Source organism: Chroicocephalus ridibundus, chromosome 6, assembly GCF_963924245.1.
Source record: "Chroicocephalus ridibundus chromosome 6, bChrRid1.1, whole genome shotgun sequence".
Taxonomy (NCBI): domain Eukaryota; kingdom Metazoa; phylum Chordata; class Aves; order Charadriiformes; family Laridae; genus Chroicocephalus; species Chroicocephalus ridibundus.
The window spans coordinates 1,111,347-1,134,460 of NC_086289.1; the positions used below are offsets into that span (position 1 = coordinate 1,111,347).

The 23,114-nt window shown below is 46.8% G+C and overlaps 1 protein-coding gene across 1 annotated transcript in view; it reads left to right on the plus strand.

Annotated features, from left to right (window-relative positions):
* Window positions 1-23,114, plus strand: part of TCERG1L (transcription elongation regulator 1 like) — a 91,333-nt gene that overhangs the window by 50,715 nt on the left and 17,504 nt on the right. Inside the window, exons 5-8 of the mRNA XM_063338524.1 lie at window positions 4,043-4,168; window positions 12,601-12,695; window positions 14,620-14,708; window positions 18,918-19,072. Coding sequence (XP_063194594.1) covers window positions 4,043-4,168; window positions 12,601-12,695; window positions 14,620-14,708; window positions 18,918-19,072 — 465 coding nt within the window. The remainder of the gene's footprint in view (window positions 1-4,042; window positions 4,169-12,600; window positions 12,696-14,619; window positions 14,709-18,917; window positions 19,073-23,114) is intronic.

A 23,114-nucleotide genomic window follows, 5' to 3' on the forward strand; every position in this document is an offset into this window, starting at 1 on the left:
CTGCTCACCAGGGGTGCAAATCAGGGCGGCATGTCACTTGCAGAGGGTCTTCAGATCTCGGATGTCCTCATCTACTGGTGTCCTCCTTTGTCCTTGCAGTGTCCCCGCTGCAGTTGAGTTGAGGCGTAGGTGGCTTGTGTTCGTAAGCGACAGTAAAATGCCTCTGCACTGAAATAATCTTAAAAATGGACAGATGTTCTCAAAATGCACGGCTTGCTCGTCAGGGCTCCTTGGCTCTAACAATAGCCAGAAACTTCATAGAAAAGATCACTTTCATCCTCCTCCTCCTCAGTATAGTTTTATAGTACAATTTGCCTAAACTTAATCATAAAATGCACAGAGCGCGTTTGTGGGGGTGGTAGGCTCATGTTGAGGTATTATTCCAGCCCGGGTTATGTTCAGTTCATACTGAGAGCTTATATTGCATCATGACATTAAGCTCAATCCACAGAGTTTATTTGCATTCCAAATCCATCTATTGCAAAGACTGCTTTTCATGAGCACGGAGAACTAGAAAGCATACATATTTATTCCTTAAAGGTTATGATTGCCTTAAATCATTCAAGCTTATTTGGTGAGCATCACATATAATTAAACTAAGCGCTTGAACTCGATCTGCATGTATGAAATAATACATATATGTGTGTATATATATGTATATACTCGCCTCCAATATGGATGGAAGCTGTGAGCTAATTGCTTCCACCACATCAAAAGATGCACTGATAATTTTATTGTTCCTGGATGTGAACATAAATCAACATAAAGAAGCAGTTGAAATTATGTACTGGAAAGTCACCTTTCAACATGCAGTGTGCGCTGTGGAGGAAGCGAGCAGAGACGCCATCTCAAGTGGTGTATGGCTAATTATGGGGAGATAATTAAGCACGTCATGAAAATTATTCCAGTTTTGGGTGTAGAGAGTTGCTTCTGTACTGAAATTCACGTGCATAACTTAACGTGAGCTTACATCTACCTGGTGTCCCTATAAACCTCAGAATTTAGGGATGGATAAATTGAGAGCAGCTGCATGGCCTTTTCCAAGGATATTGGTGTAGGTAGCAAGGCAGCCACGTGCACATCCCTCACCCCAATCAGAAGAGACCAGACAATGAAGTACCATCTTAATCTGCCTCTGATGACTCTGGAAGCGATAGGATGGAAGTGTCCTTTTTGTTGTCATTAAAATTAATTTGAAAAGCCAAAGAAAACCAAACAACTCTTGCCCTATAAAATATTACTCGTGGAATTAATGGTGTAGCCATGTGTGTCTAAGTTACAGATGGAAATCCCAGCTTAAGAAATGGTCTCCAAGGATATGGAAACCAGAGCTTCCGTCTGTTCACGCGTGTGTCCTGCTGGGCATCTCTGTCAAACCGGGGGGGCTGTTGTCAGTCTGCTGCTGCCCGGATTGCCCCATGCAGGCAGAGGCACCTTAGACTTCAGTGCTGGAATTGATGGTTCCTCAGCCTTGCTTTATATCCAGAGAGCTCATCAAAGTTAATAGTTTTGCCAGGGGCTTTGACAGAAGCAGAAAAAAAGAAGCTGTCACTGCCTGAGGTTTCTAACATCGTCTCGGGCTCGAAAATGGTTCACTGGCTTGTTAGAGATGGCCAAGGTACAAGTGCCTCCAGTTACGTTATTGTGCTGTAGGTAGCACACGAAACATCACACCGACCTGTTCCTCTTCCATAAATGCCTTATTTATCATTCTTTCTTCAAAGGAAATATGGATTAAATGTATCGCGGTACCTTGCAGGGTAATTTCTTTATCATGCTACTGATCATGTCTTGCAGGAATTTCTCTCACTCTTTCTTAGTGGTAAAAATAATAAAAAAAAAGGTTTCCTTTTCTGGTGTTTTTCCCGCAGCTACTTGCAATTCGTCTTCCCCGTAGCCCTCCCAGGGAGGGGACTGCCGGGAGAACGGCGCGGGGCCACGCTGTGGGGCAGGTAGTGCATCGCAGAGGTCTCGGTGCTGACTCCCCTCTCCCCTCGCTCCCTTGACGTTAACGATCCAGGAGCATCTCTCGGTACCCGTGTGCTTTGTCCTAGACTGCTGCAGGTCCCTGGAGGGCTCTCACCAGTTCAGACGGGGCACCACGCGTGTACATGAACGCCTGAGTTATGCTTAAGAAAATCTGTACTTTGTGCATATATGTTTGTATGTGCCTTGAGACATGTCCAACCTAGATGATGCTATGATTCTGTGTGGTCTTCTCCACTGTCTATCCTGTATGATCCTCTGCCAGACCTGGGAGGTTAAAATCATGCTGGCACTGTCCTCTCATTCCCTCTTCTCCTCCCCTTGCACTAGCTGGCTGGCAGGACGGTGGCTCGCTAATTAACCCTGTCCTCGGAGGGCTGTACGCCAGGCGCGGGTGAAGCTTCAAGAGTGGGAGGAAACCCATAAAAATATTAAATGTGCCAGCTGCCAAAGGGAGAGGATCCTGTGCTCATACAAAGCTCCCAGCCCTGGGCTGGAGCTCCCCGGAGGCAGGAGGAGAAGAGGGGGCTCATGGGGGGATGGTAACCATCCTCTGGGCATATGGAAAAATCGCAGTTGTCCTCCCGCTTCTTCCATGCAGCACATCTGGAAACTCGTTTCTTTTTTCCTTGCTGGATGGGGGTCATGGTTGTCAGAGGTGTTTCATTTGCTTTTAAAATTAATAAATCATCGCTTAGCAAGTAATGTCTGTGAGACGCCCTGGCTAACGGCAAGCTGGTATCATGCAAAAGCATTGTTGATCATTGAATGAACCTGGCGTTCTGGCCCTAACTCCTAAAGTTTCATGAACCTCCTACTTTTTCCAAAGATTATTTTTTGACAAAGCTTTACTTTTCCCTGGATGGTTCTTTAGCTGTGTTAACCCTTTATGGGAGGAGGTACCCCTCGTGTTATCGCGATACCCAAGACTCCAGTTTTCAGTAAGAAAAATTGTCCTTTTTAATGGTAAAATGATGTTATAGTTGCATTCAAAAAAGCAACCAGTGTCCCCATGTTGGTGAAAGGTATGTTTAATAATCTGCCTTGGCACCTGGAGTCTGAGAAACAAAAATCGATGAAGACGTTTATAGCGTGCGAGTGAGTTTTTCTCACAGAGTGAAGGTACCAGAAATGATCCCTGTTACTGTGAAATGCAGAGGAGTTGGGATGAGAAGTGTTTGACAGCACAAGAGGAGTTAGTAAAAGGAAAGGGTAGTGAATTCCACAGCTTGGGTCATGCTTGGGAAATACAATGTTATTCCCAGAGTCTGCCTTAAACCCAGGGATACGTCCCTACTGCCCGTTCAGTTTTGAACTGGGGGCTTCTAAACAGGGCATGGAGCCTGCTGGTGGGACACCTGGATTTACGTCAGAGATGAGACGATGCGGTATCGGTCTTCCAGCTTCTGAAAAATGATTTTGTGTCTAAATGTACAGTTAATGGGAAACTGGTGCTCAAATTCGGCAATAGCCACGCATTCTGAAGGATTAAGTAGCCGGGTTTAATTAGCATAGTTTTAGCAGCAGACCTGGATTACTACTTTATCATGAATAACATATATAAACAATTTAGCAATTTTCTGTTTTGTGAATTGTCTGAGCAGACTGATTCCCTTAGATAAACCTGCTCTTTTAAATTATTGGCAAAATAACTTCCCATGGATGGAGTGGGACACAGAGTTTGTGATGAGTAACAGTAGAAACTGGTGGTGTGTTAGTTAATCTTAAAAAAGAAAACTGATTTTAATGTAATCTGTTCTGAAAGTATTAATATATCCTTGCAAATTCTTATTTTGAGTGCCATATTTTATTAATTTAAAATTTCCACTGATGCTTATTTGCTAAGAGTCACTGGACATCGTGGCTAGAGTAGACCAGTAATTCAACTGAACACAAAACCTATTGTTTTAATCGTGCGAATGGGTACAGGGAAATGTTCAGCAGGAGGTTAAAAGAGCATTCTGGGAAATATGGCTGGGAAAAAAAGTGAGTTTTTTAAAGGTGTTTTTGTTTACTGGGGGAAAAAAAAAAGGTTTCCTTATGGTTCTGAATGCAGGTTCTGCCTCCAGAATGGATGCTCATGTCGGTCCTTTGATGCCAACGCAAGTCACCCGGGTAACTGCTCTGTCTGCACCGGCGGTGACCTTCATGGCAACCAACCTGATGGATCAGACATTGCCAGGTGAGTTCACGTCTCTAGATACTGCTTGTGTTGCTGGAGCACATGTTGTATATTTGCGTATTTCCCAACCGAGCCGTGCTTCCCATGCCGCATAGAAATGGGGGACCCTTAAAAGACTGGCTCAAATTTTATGACATTTGCTTTAGCTAATTGTGAGCGTCTTCAGAGTGTTTTGGATCCTGTTTACTTGGTCTGGCAGTTGGCCGTAGCTTTGCCTTTGATGATACAAAAGGCAAGTTTCTGAAACGTCCTTGGGCTTTTGATTTCCCACGCGGGTGGTATTCACAAGCATTACAGTGATAACGTGGTTATCTCTTGGATAGTGGCTCCAGGAAGCCTCGTTGGCGGCAGCCTCCGAGGGTGCTTTGTGCTGCACCCTGTGATAAAGCCGGTTTATTCACTGTCATGTAAATGCGTGTGTGTTGTGAGCGGAGGGGCAATGCTGTTCCCAAAGGCTGGAGGAAGTCGTGTGGCTTTATTTAGATTCACATATACCCATTGCAAATCACAATCAAAAAGCGGTCAGATTGTGATAGGAAACTGGGGACTTCTTTCCTAATAAGGTGGAATCCCTCTTATGTCCCTGTGAAGTCAGGAGTCCTGTTAATGAAGCTGAGATGCTGCGATGGGGCCGGAGGGGCTGCTCCTCTGCCCGACCTGCACACACGCAGCTATGGAGAGGCACCGTGGGGTCCCGAACCCACCTTCCCAACTAGGTTCCATGGGAAAAACTGGCGTTTATCGGGAATTACTAGATATCATCCCAGGCGTGATTTCTCTGATCCTTCACACCTAGGAGTTAGCACTGTTTTGATATAGAAACTCTCACTTGTCCCGCTAAGCCGGTTCCTCCGTGGGTACCTCAAGCTCACCGGCTCTACCCACAGCTAAGATAAAAGTTTCATGAAATACTTTGCGGTCAGCTGAGCTGGGGAAATCCATAAGTGGAGCTGGAGGCTCCCTTTGAAGCAGGTCTGCCTGCTGCCGTACCTGGCTTGAATAAGATCCTCTGATTGAATTTATGTTGCTGAGTATTCCGGCTCTGTCTGGAAATTGCTGAAAATTTTATGACACAGACACCTTAAAACTGAAGGAAAGTTCATACACGTCTCTTTCAACATACGGCACTTTAAAGTTTCTTGTCTGGTTTGGTTTGCTTTTGGTAAACCCCTACTTCTTTTATCCTCTGTACAGTTATTGCGCTTGAAGACCTGCAAACTCCTCCTTAGTCACCAAGAGTTGTATTGACTCACTTTCTTCTCAGAAGCGAGTGAGACGAAGGAAACGTTAAAACTGTTTGAAGGATGCAGGGAGAGAAGATGAAGATTTGTGCAAGGGTCGTGCTGATCTGCAGCTTGTTGCATGTTGAAAACTGAAATCGTGGTTTCTAATATATTTTATATCAAGTATATTTCATAATCTTCTTCTTGGCAGATTTGAAAACACAGCCACTCCTGATTTTATCTGTTGTGCTGAATAAGGATTCTGTGTGAAGCCTTTTGTTGACTAGATGACTTTTGATAAAGGCCAGCCTGACATTTGGTCAATAGGTTGCCTAAATCAAACGTCTGTACTGTTGGGAGGCCATCACTTTGGGAGAGCAATCGTTACATTTTTATATGCATACAAGTAATTTAAATCAGATGATCGGTATAATTTTGTTTCCAGCTTTCTCCTGAAAATACAAAATACCTTCTTCTTCCTCCTTCTGTCATCTTTGATTTGCTGCCAGCTACATTTAAGAGAAAAACGGTAATTTCACTCGAGTATAGTATGAATTTTTCTTTAATGCTTTTGAGGAGATCACACTCTTTTCTATAGGTTGTTACAAACTATTGTTACCTCCAGTGGAAAAATGATCAAAGTAGGAATCACAATTAAAAGCAAATAACAGTAATAAAGGTTTTTCCCAAATCAGCCTCAAAGTGCTACAGAAAAGCAAACCTGCCCTTTAGGAAGCTGTTGGAGATGCTGAGAACCTGACCAAGTCCCATGGTGACCTGTCCCTGCGTCACCGGGTGGTGGGGGCCAGGACTGAGCCACCTGGTGTCCCCACCAGGACCTGGTACTGGGACCTTCTTGTCCTGGGGGCAAAGTCAAGCAGGCAGCCTGCTCTGCATCGGCCGGGTGGATGGTTAGGGTGGAGAGATGGTTTAAGAAGATAGCGTCCTCCAAGTTTGGTTTTTTTTTTCGTTTATTTTTTGGGAGAGGTTTTGGTGTTGGGTTTTTTTTTATTATTATTATTATTTTTAAAAGCTCAGGACCTTGAAAGAAGTGTTCATTGAGTGTGTCCAGGCCAGGAGCACTGAAGCAGAGGGGTACTTGTTTCTAAGAGAGGACTGGGGCAGACAACTGGAATACCAACACGTTGAGCCGTGAATCTTACATCTAGTGTGTAAAGCACCTTAAGGTACACACCAGGCCTGTGCCACCGTGCTTTGCCACCTGCTGCAGGGGCAGCATTGAGCCAACGTACAGATTCGCTATGACGTTACAGCCATGCTTTTGTTTTGCAATATAGGTAAGCCTTTGACTTGGTTTCTAAAGAGAAAATTGTGTGTTCAGCAAGGCTTGGCACAGCTGGATTTTGCTCATCACAACACCAAATCCCTCTTTCTCTGAAGCCAAAATTAATAAAATTTTCTCTATTTCTGGAGTGGAAGGAGTAAACTTCACGATGGTCCTGGCTTCCAGTAAGCATTTATTTTTGTATTGGAAGCTGGAAAAGTCCAGTCTCAAGTAGAAATCTGGCTTTTTTGCATTACAGTAGGTACAAGTGAGGTGGAGCTCTAGCTACCACCCTCCCAGCGCTCTGCATGATTTTATAGATATTCAGAGCTCAGATCATTAAGTGCCTTGAAGATCAGGGCCGAGATCTTGATATTTAAAAAGAATCACATGTAAAGAGCAGAGGAAGGAAGGTCAGCAAGACTCAGCGAAGGTCTTTGACTCTATGATCATAGAATCTATGATTCTATCACTCAGAGCCCGGCTTTGCCTGGGCCAGCTTGCAGGGGTGCAGAGAGAGAGGCTGAGAAATGGTACAGCGGCTTAAACGAGGGGGAACTGCAAAAGCAGGTGGAAACCCCCTGCGATGGGCGTCCAGCTCGTGCTCAGGGAGGGAGGAGGCAAATGAATGGGGGCACCGTGCTGTGCCTGGCGCTGGCGGGAGCTGGAGCTGCTCTGTGGGATGTGATGCTCATGGTGTTGCTTGTGGCGATGCTCATAGCAATGCTCGTAGCGATGCTCGTAGCGATGGTCCTAGTGATGTTTGTAGCGATGCTTGTAGCGATGGCCCTTCCTGCGCAGCTCTGTGGGAAACACGTGCACGGAGCCAGCCTGGGAGGTGGGGATGGGATGCTGCCCGCCTTGCACGCTGTCCGAGGGAATATACTGAACAGGGGTTTTAACCTTTTCCTGCTTTAACAAAGAAACTATTTTCAGGGTAGCAGCAAACAGCATCTCTTGGGCAGTGTCAGCGGTGTGCCTGAAAAGTCCAGCAATGAAAGGAGTTTGTCCTTGACCTCTGCAGCGGGCGTACAGCCCATGGTATGGGACAGCAGACAGAGGATTTGTCCTCTACTGTTCCCACTGCAAACCTCCAGAAGAATCAAGGGGTGAGTGGGAAGAGATGGCTGCAGAAGGAAAAAAGCATTGCTGCAGGAGACTTGTGCTAAGAGGGGAGACAGAGCACTTGGCAGGGCACAGAGAAACCGGTGAAAGCAGAAAATAGACACAAATTGCAGGGTGAGATACAGCGTGCAGGCGGGAGCGGGAGCAGGGTCTGTCTCCCCAAAGCCATGGTGATGGGCTGAAGGTGGGATCCCCGCCTGTGGAGCAGGGCACCGACCCGGCTGATGTGGCCGGCACTGAAATCCCATGCTTAGCTTGAGCCAGAACCAACAGAGGAGGAATTCGGGGGTCAATCAGGTATGGATTTTAGGCTAATCTCAAGAAACAGAAGCAGTGAGGTTGTGGGGAGAGACAGAACTGACTGGCAGAGATGCTGGTGAGATAATAAAAGTGTTTAGATGTGTGCACTTGAAGTAAATACGATTCTCTGAGACATTTAGAATCAAAATTTTAAACTTCCTTTGGGATTAACAGAGGTTTGGCCTCTAAATACCTTTGCAAACCAATTTTTTTTCAATCTATTCTCCATAGATACTTCTAGAGTGAATCCCTCTTCCCTCTCCCCTCTTCTCTCTTCCGCCTTACCCTTCCTCTCCCTCTCCAGTTCTGCTTTTAATAAGATGTTGATGATCATACACCTACATCCTCTGTGATATACCCAAGACAGTTTTGCTACTTCACCTTTACTTTTCAATACTGTGAATTATTCATGTCTCTCTACCTGCCGCGGTGCCTCCAAGTCTCTTTAATCAGGTATCTTTATCCTTCCGTCTCCAGCGCATCCTTCGCCAGCGTTACAGCAAGTGCGGGAGCACATCGTTAGTAATTATGCTGCTAAGTTTAGGGGCAAAAAAAGCTGCGTGATTATGTTGGAAATATGTCGTGGTGGCTTAATTGTCAGACTGCAGTTTATTTTGTGCACTTGAGTTAAAGAGGGGGGGAGAAAAGGTCGATTGATTGAGAAAAGAGTAAACCTGAGTGAAACCGTGTGGCAGCTGCCGATGGGGGGTAGCTGTGCATCTTGCTGGCTGTCCTTCTGCAGCGTGGGGCAAGCACGAGCCTGAATTATTCTTCTCTTGACATTATTCTTACCGAAAATGGTCACAATGTTCAACTATAGATATAAAAATAAATGACTCCTGACGTGCACAGTGACTTTCAGGACTTTATTTTTTTATTTTGTTTTAAATTGTTTTTTTATTTCCATCTTATTTTATATGTGCTGATGGTCCAAGATCTTCTGGAAGTATATTTCACGTGTGAACAGCTAATGAACTGTGTGCTGCAGAAGTTCACCTACGAGCGCTGCGCCGGTGATGCTCTATTTTGAGCACCCGAGTCCCTCCCTGGAGGTCAGCTTTCCTGTTTGGATGCTGTGAGGGAGCTTTTCAAAGGGGGAAAAAAAGACAGATTGCCTTGGGCATTGGCAGCGCAGAGTATCTCCGCACTGAAGGTTCAAACGGGTGTGGGAATGGCTACCTGTGCACAAGAGTGTCATGATTTGGTCTGCACCAGCACGTCCACACTCTGTACTTCAAGCCAATCCTCAGTTATGAAGGAGCAGGGTCAGGGCAGCCATGAGAAAACCAATTATGCCATATTTCGTACCTTTCTTTGCATCAAAGCAGAGCTCCCGGAGCTGTGCGAGTGGTTTAGGCTCTCACGCCTGTTTCATTTTTTTCAGCATCAGCTGTGGGAAACTCCTCTGCCGAACTCCACATGTGCAACAGTTTGTTTAAATCTGCCAATTGACATTTAGATATTTGTATTAATGCTTGTAATGTTCAAGTACAAGTTGACATCAGCTAGGTAAATGTGTCTTCTTGTTCCTCATGGACGTGTGCATATGCATAGACATGAATGAAAGATCTTGGCTACTTCTTAAACCAGCGTCATAATGAAGGCTACAAAAGAATCAAAATTCTAATAATAATAAAAAGCCTTCTTTCTAGGATTAGAGAAATAATTAAGAAGAGAAAGAAGCAGAGCTGGAAGAAGGGTTGATTTAATTTCCTTATTAAAAGAAAAAATAAATCCGAGGTACATTAAGCACCGTTTCCCAAGCGTGCTGCTCCGTGTCCAGCTGCTCCGTGTTCGAGTGACAGAACCCGACCAGCAATGTGTTTGGGGCCGTTTCATCAGCAGCCGATTGGCCTTCCACAGTTGTTGCTTCAGGGATTATTTCAGGGCAAGAGCAGAAGGGTCGAGAGCTGGAGATGCTGAGACGTACTGACACCTCTCAGCAGTGTTGCCCTCAAAGGCTCCCAACACGTGGTCAACTGTGGTGCCCTGAGCCCAGCTGTGCGCCCGCAGGAGGTGGCCAGTGTCAGATGTGTGCCCACAGAACGTGGCCAGTGCCAGCTGTGCCCCTGCAAAAGCCGTCCCAAACCTGGGCTGTTCCGGCTGCCTCAAATTGCTGCAAAATCAGTGACTTGCGAAGGAAGGTTTGCTGCAGAGGGGATGTCTCAAGGTTCCTTTCATCCTCTCTGAACGTATTTCGTAGAGGCATGGCAATGTTTTGGTTTAAAACCCTCGTTGGGCGGAGGCTGTACAGGCATATTGTGCCTGCCGTGCCATGTGGGGCTGGCTCGTAGCATGCCATGGGAGCGGAGAACCAGCTGCCGAGCATATCCGAGGGGAACAGCAGTGGGAGAGTCGGAGTGATGGGAAGACACAGGGCAAGACAGCGAAGTGGTTAAGAAACAGCACGTCATCTTTCTTCTGCCGTGTTTTAGAGCTGGAGAATGCATTAGCAGAGTTAATTTAAGCGAGGTGCCCTATTTGTGCCTTTGGATCTCAGCCTGCAAGAAGCACCCCCGCTCCTCGGTGTGCTCTCCCGGTGTTGGCTTCCCTCTCGTGGGGCTTTATGGTGGCTGGTGCCGCCGTTTACCAGTGCCAGCAGCTGCCTCCTGCCTCTCCAGGCGCTGGCACGTGGCACTGCTGCTGGTAGGGCCTGTCCCCGTGGTGTCCCCGCGTTGTCCCTCCAGTGTCCCTGACCATCCTCAGCTCTCTGCTGGGATTTCGTCACCTTCCCAGCAGCCCAGCAGCTCGTGGGCAGGCTGGAGCCAGGTGTGACTTTATTGCACTCAAAGACCAAGGTGCCTGGTACTGCTTTGACGCCCCGTTAACAGATGCCTCATGAAGGAAGATAAATTTAGAGACCCTTTTGATGTGTATTAGCTGCTCCCTACTCCTTGATCCTTTAGCATGGAAATTAATTGATATGGTTTGTAAATCTTCTTTTTCACTACCCATAAAAATAGAGTAAGTTGTCTTCTGAGAAAAATGGCATATATTTAAATTTTTATTATTGTGATGTATTCCACGGCGAAGCAGAGTCAAATGGCAGACTCCAGCCTTTTCCTCGGCGTAGCTCCTGTTACACCTGTGCCCATTCTGTAGTCTGAATAATTTGAAAATCAGTTGAATAGTATTTTGACATGTGAATCTGCTATATAATATGCAGTCCTAGAAGAGCAGTGCTTACAAATAGTTTCTTGAAGTGACTGTACCAAAGTTTTAGTCTCTTTGGCAGACAGAAGGTGCTCCGTACGTCTTGAGACGGATAAGGGGAGCGGTATGTCGTGGCTTCCCTTGGTTATGGCACTCTTAACATGGGTAGTACCAGCCCATGTTTGCAGTGTATGGCTGCGCTGGAGCTCCCCAGGGAGCCCATGATGGCAGGGTGTTGGTGGGGGTCTCCCCACAGAGCCGGGGGGGTGGATGAGAGCCATGCACGGGGATGGATCCCCACAGTCCCTGCTCCCGAGAGGTTTGAGTCTCCTCTGGCAGTTTTACTGCTGTGCTGGAACTCTTCAGGCATATGTGCAAGGGAATCATAGAATCAGAGAATGGTTTGGGTGGGAAGGGACCTTAAAGGCCACTCAGTGGCACCCCCTGCCCTGGGCAGGGACACCTCCCACCAGCCCAGGTTGCTCCAAGCCCCGTCCAACCTGGCCTTGAACCCCTCCAGGGATGGGGCAGCCACAGCTGCTCTGGGCAACCTGGGCCAGGGGCTCACCCCCCTCACAGCAAGGAATTTCTGCCGCAGATCTCATCTCAGTCTCCCCTCTTGCAGTTTGAAACAATTACCCCGGTCAATGCTTGATTGTGTGTTTTAAAAGAAGTGAAAGGACAAGACAACGAAAAAGACAACCAAATAGAAAAAACAATGTCTGTTTAATATTTCTTACTGTGAAAACGACTTTTTACTCATTGTTAGCTCTCTGTCTCATACCTGCTGCCTTTTCGCCTTTCCTCACTGTCCCTTTTGCCCTCTCTGTTACTGAGACGTACGGAATTTGTAGCCAGTGGAAACACTTTAGTGTTCGGCATTTTGGGATAGAGACGGCTGTTTGTAAAGGAGAGTAATGTGTTATTACAGCTGCTTCCATTGGAAATGCACTGAAACGCTCGGGGGGTTCCTGTGGAGATTGACCCCAGCACCGCAGTGTCCCCTGGCTTGGGGGAGAGGGGGCTCCCGGCCCTGAGCCCCTCAGGGGTGGCCGTGCCCCCAGGGAAGTGGACATGGCCCATGGAAAAAAGGTTTGGATTCAGGGATAGCAGGACAAAAAAGCTTGACGCAATAAAAGTCTCTAAAGTATGTGAATGTGTCCCACTAAAATCCAGCACGATACTTAGGAAGGTGATGTGGTCCTTGGCACGCGTGTGCCGCAGAGGACTGCAGGAGGAGGAGAGGAGTCTCGGAGCCACAGGAAGTTGTTTGGTTTCTCTTTGCCAGTTTTGGCTTGCAGGGAATGTATTTATTGTGCATTAAAAAGAATCCTTTCCTCTCACAGATAATGGCAAAGAATCGAGTAGATCCTCCTGCCCACCAACCTTGATTTTACATGCGGAGAGGAAGAGTTCCCCCATGGAGAGCGATGGCAATAAGGTCTGTGATGGCGTTTCTTCTTTTAAAAACATCTTTAAACTATCGAGCTGCACAAATCAGAGTCAGGATAAAGGACTGTCCTGTGGCGGAAGCTGTGCTGGTGATAGGGGATTGTTTCCTACAGTCCATTATAAAGAGCTATCTATTTAATTTATCTCGGCGCTTTATAGGAGGTCTGCACTGTGGTGTCAGTGTCAGAGGAGAGATGCTCGTGGCTGGGTTTCACAGAATCCTGGAATGGTTTGGGTGGGAAGGAACCTTAAAGGCCACCCAGTGGCACCCCCTGCCCTGGGCAGGGACACCTCCCACCAGCCCAGGTTGCTCCAAGCCCCGTCCAACCTGGCCTTGAACCCCTCCAGGGATGGGGCAGCCACAGCTGCTCTGGGCAACCTGGGCCAGGGGCTCACCGCCCTCACAGCAAAGAGTTTCTGCCTCAGATCTCATCTAAATCTCCCCTCTTGCAGTGTAAAACCCTTCCCCCTCGTCCTATGGCTCCCCTCCCTGCTCCAGAGTCCCTCCCCAGCTTTCCTGGAGCCCCTTTAGGGCCTGGAAGGGGCTGGAAGGTCTCCCCAGAGCCTTCTCTTCTCCAGGCTGAACCCCCCCAGCTCTCTCAGCCTGTCCCCACAGCAGAGGGGCTCCAGCCCTCCCAGCATCTCCGGGGCCTCCTCTGGCCCCGCTCCAACAGCTCCGTGTCCTTCTGCTGTTGGTGCCCCAGCGCTGGAGGCAGCACTGCAGGGGGGTCTCACAGAGCGGAGCAGAGGGGCAGGATCCCCCCCTGGCCCTGCTGCCCACGCTGCTGGGGATGAGCCCAGGCTGCGGGGGGTTTCTGGGCTGCCAGCGCACGTTGCTGGCTCATGTTGAGCTTCTCATCCCCCAGCACCCCCAGGTCCTTCTCCTCAGGGCTGCTCTCCATCCCTTCATCACCCAGCCTGTGCTGATATCAGGGGTTGACCCGACCCAGGTGCAGGACCCTGCACTTGGCCTTGTTGAACCTCATGAGGTTCACACTGACCAACTTCTCAAGCCTGTCCAGGTCCCTCTGGATGGCATCCCTTCCCTCCAGCATGTAAACTTCACCACTCAGCTTGGTGTCACCCGCAGATCTGCTGAGGATGCACTTGATCCCACTGTCTGTGTCATTGATGAAAATATTAAACAGTACTGGTCCCAATATGGACCACTGAGGGACATTGCTTGTCACCAGTCTCCATCTGGACACTGAGCCGTTGACCACTACCTTCTGGATGTGACCATCCAACCAATTCCTCATCCACCAAACAGTCCATCCATCAAATCCACACCTCTCCAATTTAGAGAGAAGGATGCTGTGGGGGACCATGTCAAAGGCCTTACATAAGTCCAGACAGATGACATCTGTAGCTCTTCCCTTGTCCACTGACGTAGTCACTCCATCAAAGTCAGGGACAATTGCTCTTGCTGGTGTTGTTATGTCTTTCGAAAGCACCATAAAAACTACTTGGAAGCCAGCAGCCAAGGATGGCATTTCAATACCGGTCCCTTGCATGCGCTGCTGCTTCATGCACGGTCCCAGGGGCCAGTGGCGGTGGGAGCACCCTCCTGCCTGTCCCTGCCCCTCGTTAGGATGGACGCTCGTTTCTGACAAGGCAGCTGTCCTCGTTACTGCAGTACACAGAGTTATACCCGCTGTCGTCCCAAGTGAGCTGTTGGCCTGGTCAAAAGCACGTCTGCTGGTTTTTCATTTGTATTGCTGTAAGTGGGGCGACATTTTTATTATTTCCCGTTTATCTGGGCTATTCTCAAGGTAGCTGGTTGTTCATAAAGCTGCTGGAGGAATAATGGCAATAAGGGTAATCCACTTCACGTTAAAGTGAGGGATTTGTGTAACAATAAGAGTCTTCTGCATTGGCTTTATTTGTTAACTAATCTCTGTCTGTCTTTCAAGGATCATTCTTTTAAACTAGTAAATGAGGATGACAGCACATCAAACGGCAACAAACCTGTGGCATCCACTCCCGTGCCAGGATCACCATGGTAAGCAAATGCAATTAGACCTGCTAGAAGCCATTCATCAGTGCCGTTTCCCTCGCCAGATATGCATTAGTGGTCTGGTACGTGGGGAAAATACGCTACCCTGGGTGTTAAGTAGCAATGCTGGGTTCTGCGGGAGCTTCTCCTCATTAATCGTGTACTTCAGGAAAATGCCTGGATGGTGCTTGGGTGGATCAGAGAGGAAACACAAGATCCGCAAGAAATGTTCCAGCTTTTTAGGGCCAGATCCTCTTTCTCTCCCAGTTATTTCATTGGCAGTGGATGACTCTTACTGTCTTGCAAGAATGGGGCTGATTTCAGGTTGCATCAATGAAAACAGGTTGTGTCTAATGACCCAGATTTCCTGACCACGTTCCCATTCAGGTAACTACATGTTGGGTAGCAAAATCTCTCGTGTCATTTTTAAATGGATAAAAGCTTTCTTCACTTTCTGTACCCAGTGGCTGACTAAAGGATTTTTTACCTCCTTTACCCATATTCATGCTTATGCTGGATGAAATAATCAGGTTATACTCAGTGGCTGACATTTTTGGCTAAGGCATCCCACATAGACATCAGCTGTTATTTGTTATTATCATATTGTGCCATTTTGCAAACCAGTGTTGTAGGCGCAGTCTGATGTCCTACTTAATCTCAGCATCATAAATATGTGGTTTACATCAATTGTTTCTCTTCCTGACAGTTGCTACTCTGTGGTGTAGTGCAGAGGAACCGTTTGAGTCCATCAGTGTCATAGGCAGTTATGGTTTCATCTGTTCTTGCAGAGAATCGTAGAATCATCGAATTGTTAGGGTTGGAAGGAGCCTTAAAGATCATCCAGTTCCAACCCCCTGCCCTGGGCAGGGACACCTCCCACTAGATCAGGTTGCTCAGAGCCCCGTCCAGCCTGGCCTTAAAAACTTCCAGGGATGGGGCTTCCACCACCTCTCTGGGCAACCTGTTCCAGTGTCTCACCACCCTCGTGGTGAAGAACTTCTTCCTAACGTCCAGTCTGAATCGACCCATCTCTAGTTTTAATCCATTCCCTCTAGTCCTACCATTACCCGACATCCTAAAAAGTCCCTCCCCAGCTTTCTTGGAGGCCCCCTTAAGATACTGGTAGGCCACTGTAAGGTCTCCTCGGAGCCTTCTTTTCTCCAGACGGAACAACCCCAACTCTCTCAGTCTGTCCTCATAGGAGAGGTGCTCCAGCCCTCGGATCATCCTCGTGGCCCTTCTCTGGACACGCTCCAGCACGTCCATATCTCTCTTGTAGTAGGGGCTCCAGCACTGGACGCAGTACTCCAGGTGGGGTCTCATGAGAGTGGAGTAGAGGGGGAGAGCCGTGGTATCCGCAGAGGGATCTCACTGCACCCCCTCATCTCCAGCAGTGTCTGCTGAGCAGTGGACGGGCATCTGGTACCTCCACTGAATTGCACCACTCCCAGATCCAAGTTTGGGATATTTCAATCTCTGGGGAGAAAACTTCCATTTCTAAGTTTCCAGAGGACAGTTTAGTGGCCCAGAGAGTACTCCGGGTGTGAGAAAAGGCATAAGAACCTGGTCCCTGGGACCAGAGGGAGGGGGCATACTCCTCATGCTGACAGTTGTGCCATGTTCTGAGGTGAGAACATCTTGTCTGTCCCACGGCTCATGGTGGAACATGAAGCATGCCCGTAGGGTGCTTCAATCACAATTTACAATTTTTTTTGATAGGTTGAAACTAGATGTGCAACACAAATTCAACACATTCTGAATTTACTTCAACCACTCTGCACCCGTAGGTTGACTCCTTGCTTCTGCGGGACCCATGGTTGATGTGACATCACCAAGCCCCTGTCAGGAGCAGCCAGACCATCATTTTTAATGGCAGAAAAATTTTCAGCAGTGTTACCAAACCTTACCTCCCTTATGAAATAATAAAAAACCCTAATATCATCATCTTGTGCCCTTAGTCATTCTTAAATTACAATTTTCTAAAGGGAAACATGAACATAACAATATCTGCATTTCCAGTTCATGCTCTGTGACTGAAACAAAATACCATGCGTCCCCTGTGGATAATTGAAACCGTTATTACACCAAAGAGGAACAGGTGACATGTTACATGGGGAAAAGGACATTAATTTTAAATGAAATGTCAAATTATATTAGTCATGGAAAAGCGAAGATGTGTCACGAGGGACCCCAGAGTTTCTAACCTGGGGTGATGGCACGTGAGCCCTGATGATACCTGGTGATTAATGAGCACCATCAGGGTCTGCGTGCGTGGCCAGAGGAGCAGCGAGCACAGCAGCGTCCTGGCAGAGGCAAAACACACGTTTCCAAACCTGCTGGTTATAATCTCTGTCAAATAACGGCTTCGACAGTCCCGCGTGCATGTGGTAGCATCGCACGCCCCAAAGAAGATGCTGGTTTCCAGTCGACCATCATTTGCAACTAGTTCCCCAGGCAGTTCAAATCCTGCAGTGAGCTACTTGCCGATGAAAGAAATCACAGCAAGGGGCATTTCGGAGCAGGCGTCTACTCCTGGGCACGATTGGACCATAATTTGAATATTTATAAAAGGATAACAATAACCCATTTGTATTAATCAGCTACATCTGTCCTCCTCACCTAAATCCCAAGATTTTTTTGCCTTCCTTCTGGGCCAACCGTGGTATTTCTGGGAGCATGGAGCCTTGGTGTGAGACGTTCCCATGGAAGTCCCTCTTGGTGTGTCCTGCCGAAGAGGCTCAGGGCTGGTGGGTCGGTGTTTTGGGAGGTTCCCGTACCTCCAAGGTACGAAGTAAGAAGTAGTAATTACACCTAATCATTGCGGAACAGAGGATTAGAGCATCTGTTTTGTGAGGCTCTCTTGTGATCCAAAACATTGGTGTATTAAAAAACCAGAAAGGTATTAAAGTATTTGTCACGTCCTTGTCACTGAATTCAGGATGCTAAAGCTTGCGTGGGGTGTAAGTGTGACTGAACTCCACGGCTGGGTTTGTTCAACCAATTTTGTGCTGCTGTTCATCGGGAGAACATTTAACTCCATGGAACATAATTACTGTGATGCTGGGGCTCGGTCACACACTCACACTGCACTGCTCCCGGTGCCCCACGGCTCCCGCGACGGTTTCTCCCGGAGGTTATGTATTTTTCATGATGTGTTTGGGCAGGATCAATGGTGATGTCCTACCAGTGGTACACACAGTGTGGTGGATTATCTTATTACAGTACTCTGCAGTGATGGAGCATTTTTCATATTTGCAGTCTTTTACCCAGACTAGACTTTTTTTTGAACCAGTTTTGTTCCCTGGTTTTAATAACAGTTAAGTCTCAGAGATTCTAATGATAAGATTTGTCCCTTCCAGGTATTTATGTTTCAGAGAGACAAACATTTTTCTATTACGTGTGTGTGTGTGTGTGTGAGGAAGTCAGAGTGTGTGTATAAGGTTACTTAGTTTTCATTACGATTCAGAAAGTGTGGGCTTGAGATTGATATTCTGTTTGTTTATTTACATATAGATTTGAAGTACAACTTGAGGTTTTGGAGCATCTGTTAAGGGTGGTGCGATACTTATTTTCGTATTATTTTAGCTGATTTAAAATGAATGTCAGGACAAAAAGTTGAACTGCTGTCAGGCATATTTTAACTGACCAAGTCAAGAATCTGTGATTTGCACGGCAGCACTTGGTCACAGTTTTCAAATTTGAAACAGAGCCCACAAAAATCGAGTTAAACCTTTGCGGCAGACTTCTGCGGTGGCTGCGTGTGCCCGTCCAGGGCAGAGTGGCATGGGAGCTGTCGGGGATGCCACAGGGATTCTGTGGGGATGCCACAGGGATGCCGTGGGGATGCCACGGGGAATGCCATGGGGATGCCACTTGCTGCTCTCAGCCACAGCTTTTGAACATGAAATGCGTTTTCCTGTGGCTTCTTTTGCTTTGAGCACCACGGGGTTCCTCCTCACCTGGTTCTTTTCCCCATCCGTGATAGAATATTTCACCTGCTGCTCTTTGGGCATGTTTAGACCATTTCTATGGCATTTTATTGACAAGGAGAGAGTTACTGTACCCGAGGTGAGTGGCGTGGGCTGGCAGGGCCTGGGGCAGGCACTCAGTCTCACCCACGCGCTGGAACGGAGATGTAATAATCCAACTGCGGGTGAATTTCTTGTTTGTGGGCGTATCTGCCATTACCTAAGCCTAGTTTATCACTTGGAATAGGTGTGTAGTCTGGACTGGAGATGACCGGGTCTTCTTCTTCAACCCTACAATGCAGCTGTCCGTCTGGGAGAAGCCGGTGGACCTGAAGCACCGCGGCGACATAAACCGGATCATCGAGGATCCTCCCCACAAGCGCAAGCTGGAAGCTGCAGCAAGTAACTACAGCCCTGTGATTATTTGCCTCTATTTAAACTCAAATGTCGAATGAAATTTGGTCGCTAAATACATTCAAGTCAAAGTTTGATAACTGTAATTAGAATGGTTTTCCTTTTGAGGTTTCATATGAAGTGTTGCGTTGAAATTGATGTTTATTGCAAAACCTGTATTTTCACTGACGTGCTGAGCTGGGGGATAGAACGTTCTCGTTATTGGCAGTGAAGAAACAGGTGGCTTCTTATACTGGATGAATCTTTGATGTATGAAACACATCTCGGAAGCCGCTGTCTTTATGTTTTATTGCACTTATTTCCAAGATGTACATTAGGAATGCGTTGCCAATGCATTATTCAGCTGTTAGACAAAAGCAGATACTCCATAGCTAATGATTATCCAGCCAAGTTGTAGAGGGGAGAAAAAAATCCCAGTAATAAACCCCTAATGAGCGCTAAAAGGTTTGGTGGAAACGTGGGTGCTTCCATCTAAACATGACTCTGCCAGTCCCTTTCTGAAAACCGCAGATCCCTCAGAGTGTGGCTGAAGAACAACCTGCTGATCTGCAGAAATCCATGTTCGGGGGCTCCAGATACAGCTGAGAAGACACCCCTTGGCTTGTCAGTCACCCGAGGTGTTCGCTGTGTGGTCCTCCCCAGACGGACAGGTCGCGGAGGCATTTTTCCCAGCCCAGCTTTCCCATCCCATGCTCCTTGCCATACCGTCTTTTTTTCTGCTCTCCGTACCTTCATTCTTCAGTCCAGGTGTTGTCTGTGCTGGTGACCAATCCAGGAGCAGCCCAGCATGCCAGCCTGTGCTTGCCGGTGCTTGTCCCACCACATTTCTCTCCAAAGATTAGGGTTCACCAGTTTTTGTGGACTCCCTGTTACCGGGTGCCGCCCTGTGCCGTGTCAATGCTCCTTTCATTGCCTGACGCTCTACGTTCGCTCTCTCGCATGGGAGCGGTGTCAGTAAGACCTGCCGTTGCTGGGAGGACATCAAGGTGCACAGCAGGCGTTTGAAATGCTGCTTGTCTTGATGTGCTGCTTGCAATTCTTGAATGTTCTGCTTTACAGCAGGTTGAGTGGAGAGCCTCCTCCAGCCGATGGCTGTCCTTTAGTGGTGAAGTCTAGAAAAATGGAAGCAGGGGGGAATGAGACTTTTTTCATTCTTTCAAAGTGTAGTATTTTGTAACTAAAAGTAAGGTCGGACTGCTGGTCTCGTGAAGTGATGACCTGCCTTTTACGCTCCGGCCATCCGGGGCTGCGGTGCACGCGCAGCTCCTGCTGAACTGCTGCCAACGAGGGGCTGAGAGTGTGCCTTTGTGGACTTGAAACACGATGTCTGCAGGTAGATAAAAGTGAGAGATAATCAGGATTTATGCTAGCAGAATTTTACTGAAAAAAAGCTACAAGGAATGGTTTTCTATTAATGTAGTCCTTGTCAACATATAATGTCATTACATTTTTCAGTATAAATTTCAATCGTCAGATGCTTGTGTACATATCATTTTTGTACATGGCTTGGATAACTTTAGCTGTATATCTAATCATTCCAAAGCGTTTCTGCTGAAGTTTGTTCTTCAGGAGAAGAATACACCATACATTTTTTATTACAGAATATATTGAAAGATCAATTAATTACTGGCAAGGGAAACGATGGCCAAAGACAAAACTGAGGGTCATTATTCATGGCCTATAATTCCTTAAGAAGAAGAGTCTAAAGTCATTGCTGATGTGTGCCACTTCAAAAATCTATTTTTTTCTGTGTGCTCCATCCTTTCCATCCTCTTTATTTATTTAATATCTATATGTACCACCAAGATTTGATTCATGCACCAGTTTCTTTATGACCACGGTTTTCATTGTTGCTAATAGTCTTAATCTTCCTTGATATAATTGGGACTTGTGGTTGCTCAGTATTTGAGACAGTCAGGTTATAATTAGTATATATTAGCTGCTGAGGTGAAAGGAATTATTTGTTACCATTTCTCTTAGGCTGTAATCTCAAGTAAATAAATAACACAAATGAGCTCTGTGTTTGCAACAATGGTTGCCAAATTTATTTAGTTTAGTTGCTGCTGCTGAGTTTTAATTAGAATTTTTAAATCAAAGGCACGAAAAATTTGGCAAGCATCGTTATTCATGGGGTGCTATAGGTTATCTGCACATCGCTCCACTGAAAGATCAAGTGCATTTATAATTTAGGCATAAATGAAAAATTACTCATTTATCAATTACTCCGCCTCCACAAAGTATTAGTTCTTAGGGAGATTTATGAAGGTGTCACGGCTCTTTTCTAATGGGTTCCCATCAGGCCGTCCCATGGAATCATTACTCCTCTGTCTCAGTGCAGTCACAGACTGACCGTAATATCCCTATTTCCCCCCAAAGATTCCTTGAAGTGTTTCTGTTTTATTGCAACGGAGAAAAACATTTTTATCTGTTCCTGTTCCTTCACCTGCTCAAGTGGGTTGTCTGGGTGTTTGGGCTGAGGACATTATTTTTTCATCTAATTAAAAGAAAACTGACATTCTGCCTACAGAACATGGCGTGCCGATTCATAGTTGGCATGGTCCCTATTCAAAACCAGTTGTGATTTGGTTTACTCTGTTCCCACAAATATTTTGGCCCCGTTCAGACAAAACCATGAAGCGCGGTCCCTAGGAACAGCCTGGGTCGGCTCCTGGTGCGACACGTGGGCACCAGGTCTCTTTACAAAACTGCAAATCAGATTTTTGCGTTGTGGCCGGTGGATTGACGCCGCTTTCACTCACCTGGTAAACGCTGGTCTTTCCTCTTGGCTCTGGAAAATGAACCAGAATTCGTGACATGGCTGGGATTAGCTGAATGATTTAATTAATCAGCACTAAGCTTGATAGACCGTCGGATTGGGGCTGTGCTCTGCTTCATGATTTCATGGAAAGATGATTGTCAAGTAATATTCTTCCTCAAAGCTTTAAATCAATTATTCGGTTTTGTGCTCGGCTGCTTCCCTTGCGAAGTCAGTCTGTGATCTTACCAGAGGTCCAGCGGTGCCGTGTGGTGCAGGAGGTCCCCGAGGGAGAGGTGGACACCGTTTGTCATGTCTCACTGAGTTTTCCATTGCACTGAAATGTTAAGGGAGGATGCTGACTCTAATCCATTTCCCTGAGACACTCTGCCCAGAGCAGGCAGTCCCACAGGCGAAGGGAGGGGGATTTGGTGTCCCCCCATTGCTCGCTGGAACCAAACTCTGCAATCAAGGTCTATTGCGTCAGAATTCTTTTAGCTGGAAGCTATATGGTCATTGAAGGTTATTTTTATAAATGCCACGCTCATGTATTTTTCACAACAAAATTCAAAAATTGTACATCCTTTTCAGAAATCTATGAAAGGTCTTGTCATAAGATGACTTCAAATTTGAGTTCACCTTCAAGTAGCTGCAGAACTTCCTATAGTGGTTTGCCATCCCCAGTGAGTTTGCTCGTGTCCCGTGGGGATGTGGAATAGAAAGGACTTGCCACCACGTGCTCCCTTTGCTAAAAGAACGTCCCGTTGGGGTCCGTCACGTCCGAGCGTGGCACAGCGTCGGTCCTTCGGCCGCTCGGGAGGGGCTGGCTGTGGCATGGGACAAATGCAGGAGGTGCCCCATGGGCATGGCTTTTCCTTGTCTTTGTCGTGGTGACATTTGGTAGGGATAGCATTGTGCTTGCCCACTCACCTTTAGCTTCAGCTCTCCTGGAGAACACCACCAGGTACGCTCTCGTTTCGTGTTACTGCTTTCAGCATTCGTTACAGTTCAGATCACTGCGGCCTCCGCGGGTTGTTCAACTCCTCATTAATAGCTTTATGATATCTCTGTCGAATTGCGTTCCACCTTCTGAATTTACAGGTTGTTTTTCCTATTTCTTTATATTTTGAATTGGGTGTCCCAAAGAAGAAGTTACCAAGAAGAGGTAATAGTTCCAGTGAATTTATGTTTATTTAAAACATGATTAAATTTATTTACATATTCATAATGCTCGTATGTTGGCAGGAATGTTGAGGTCAAGCTCCTTATTTCGGA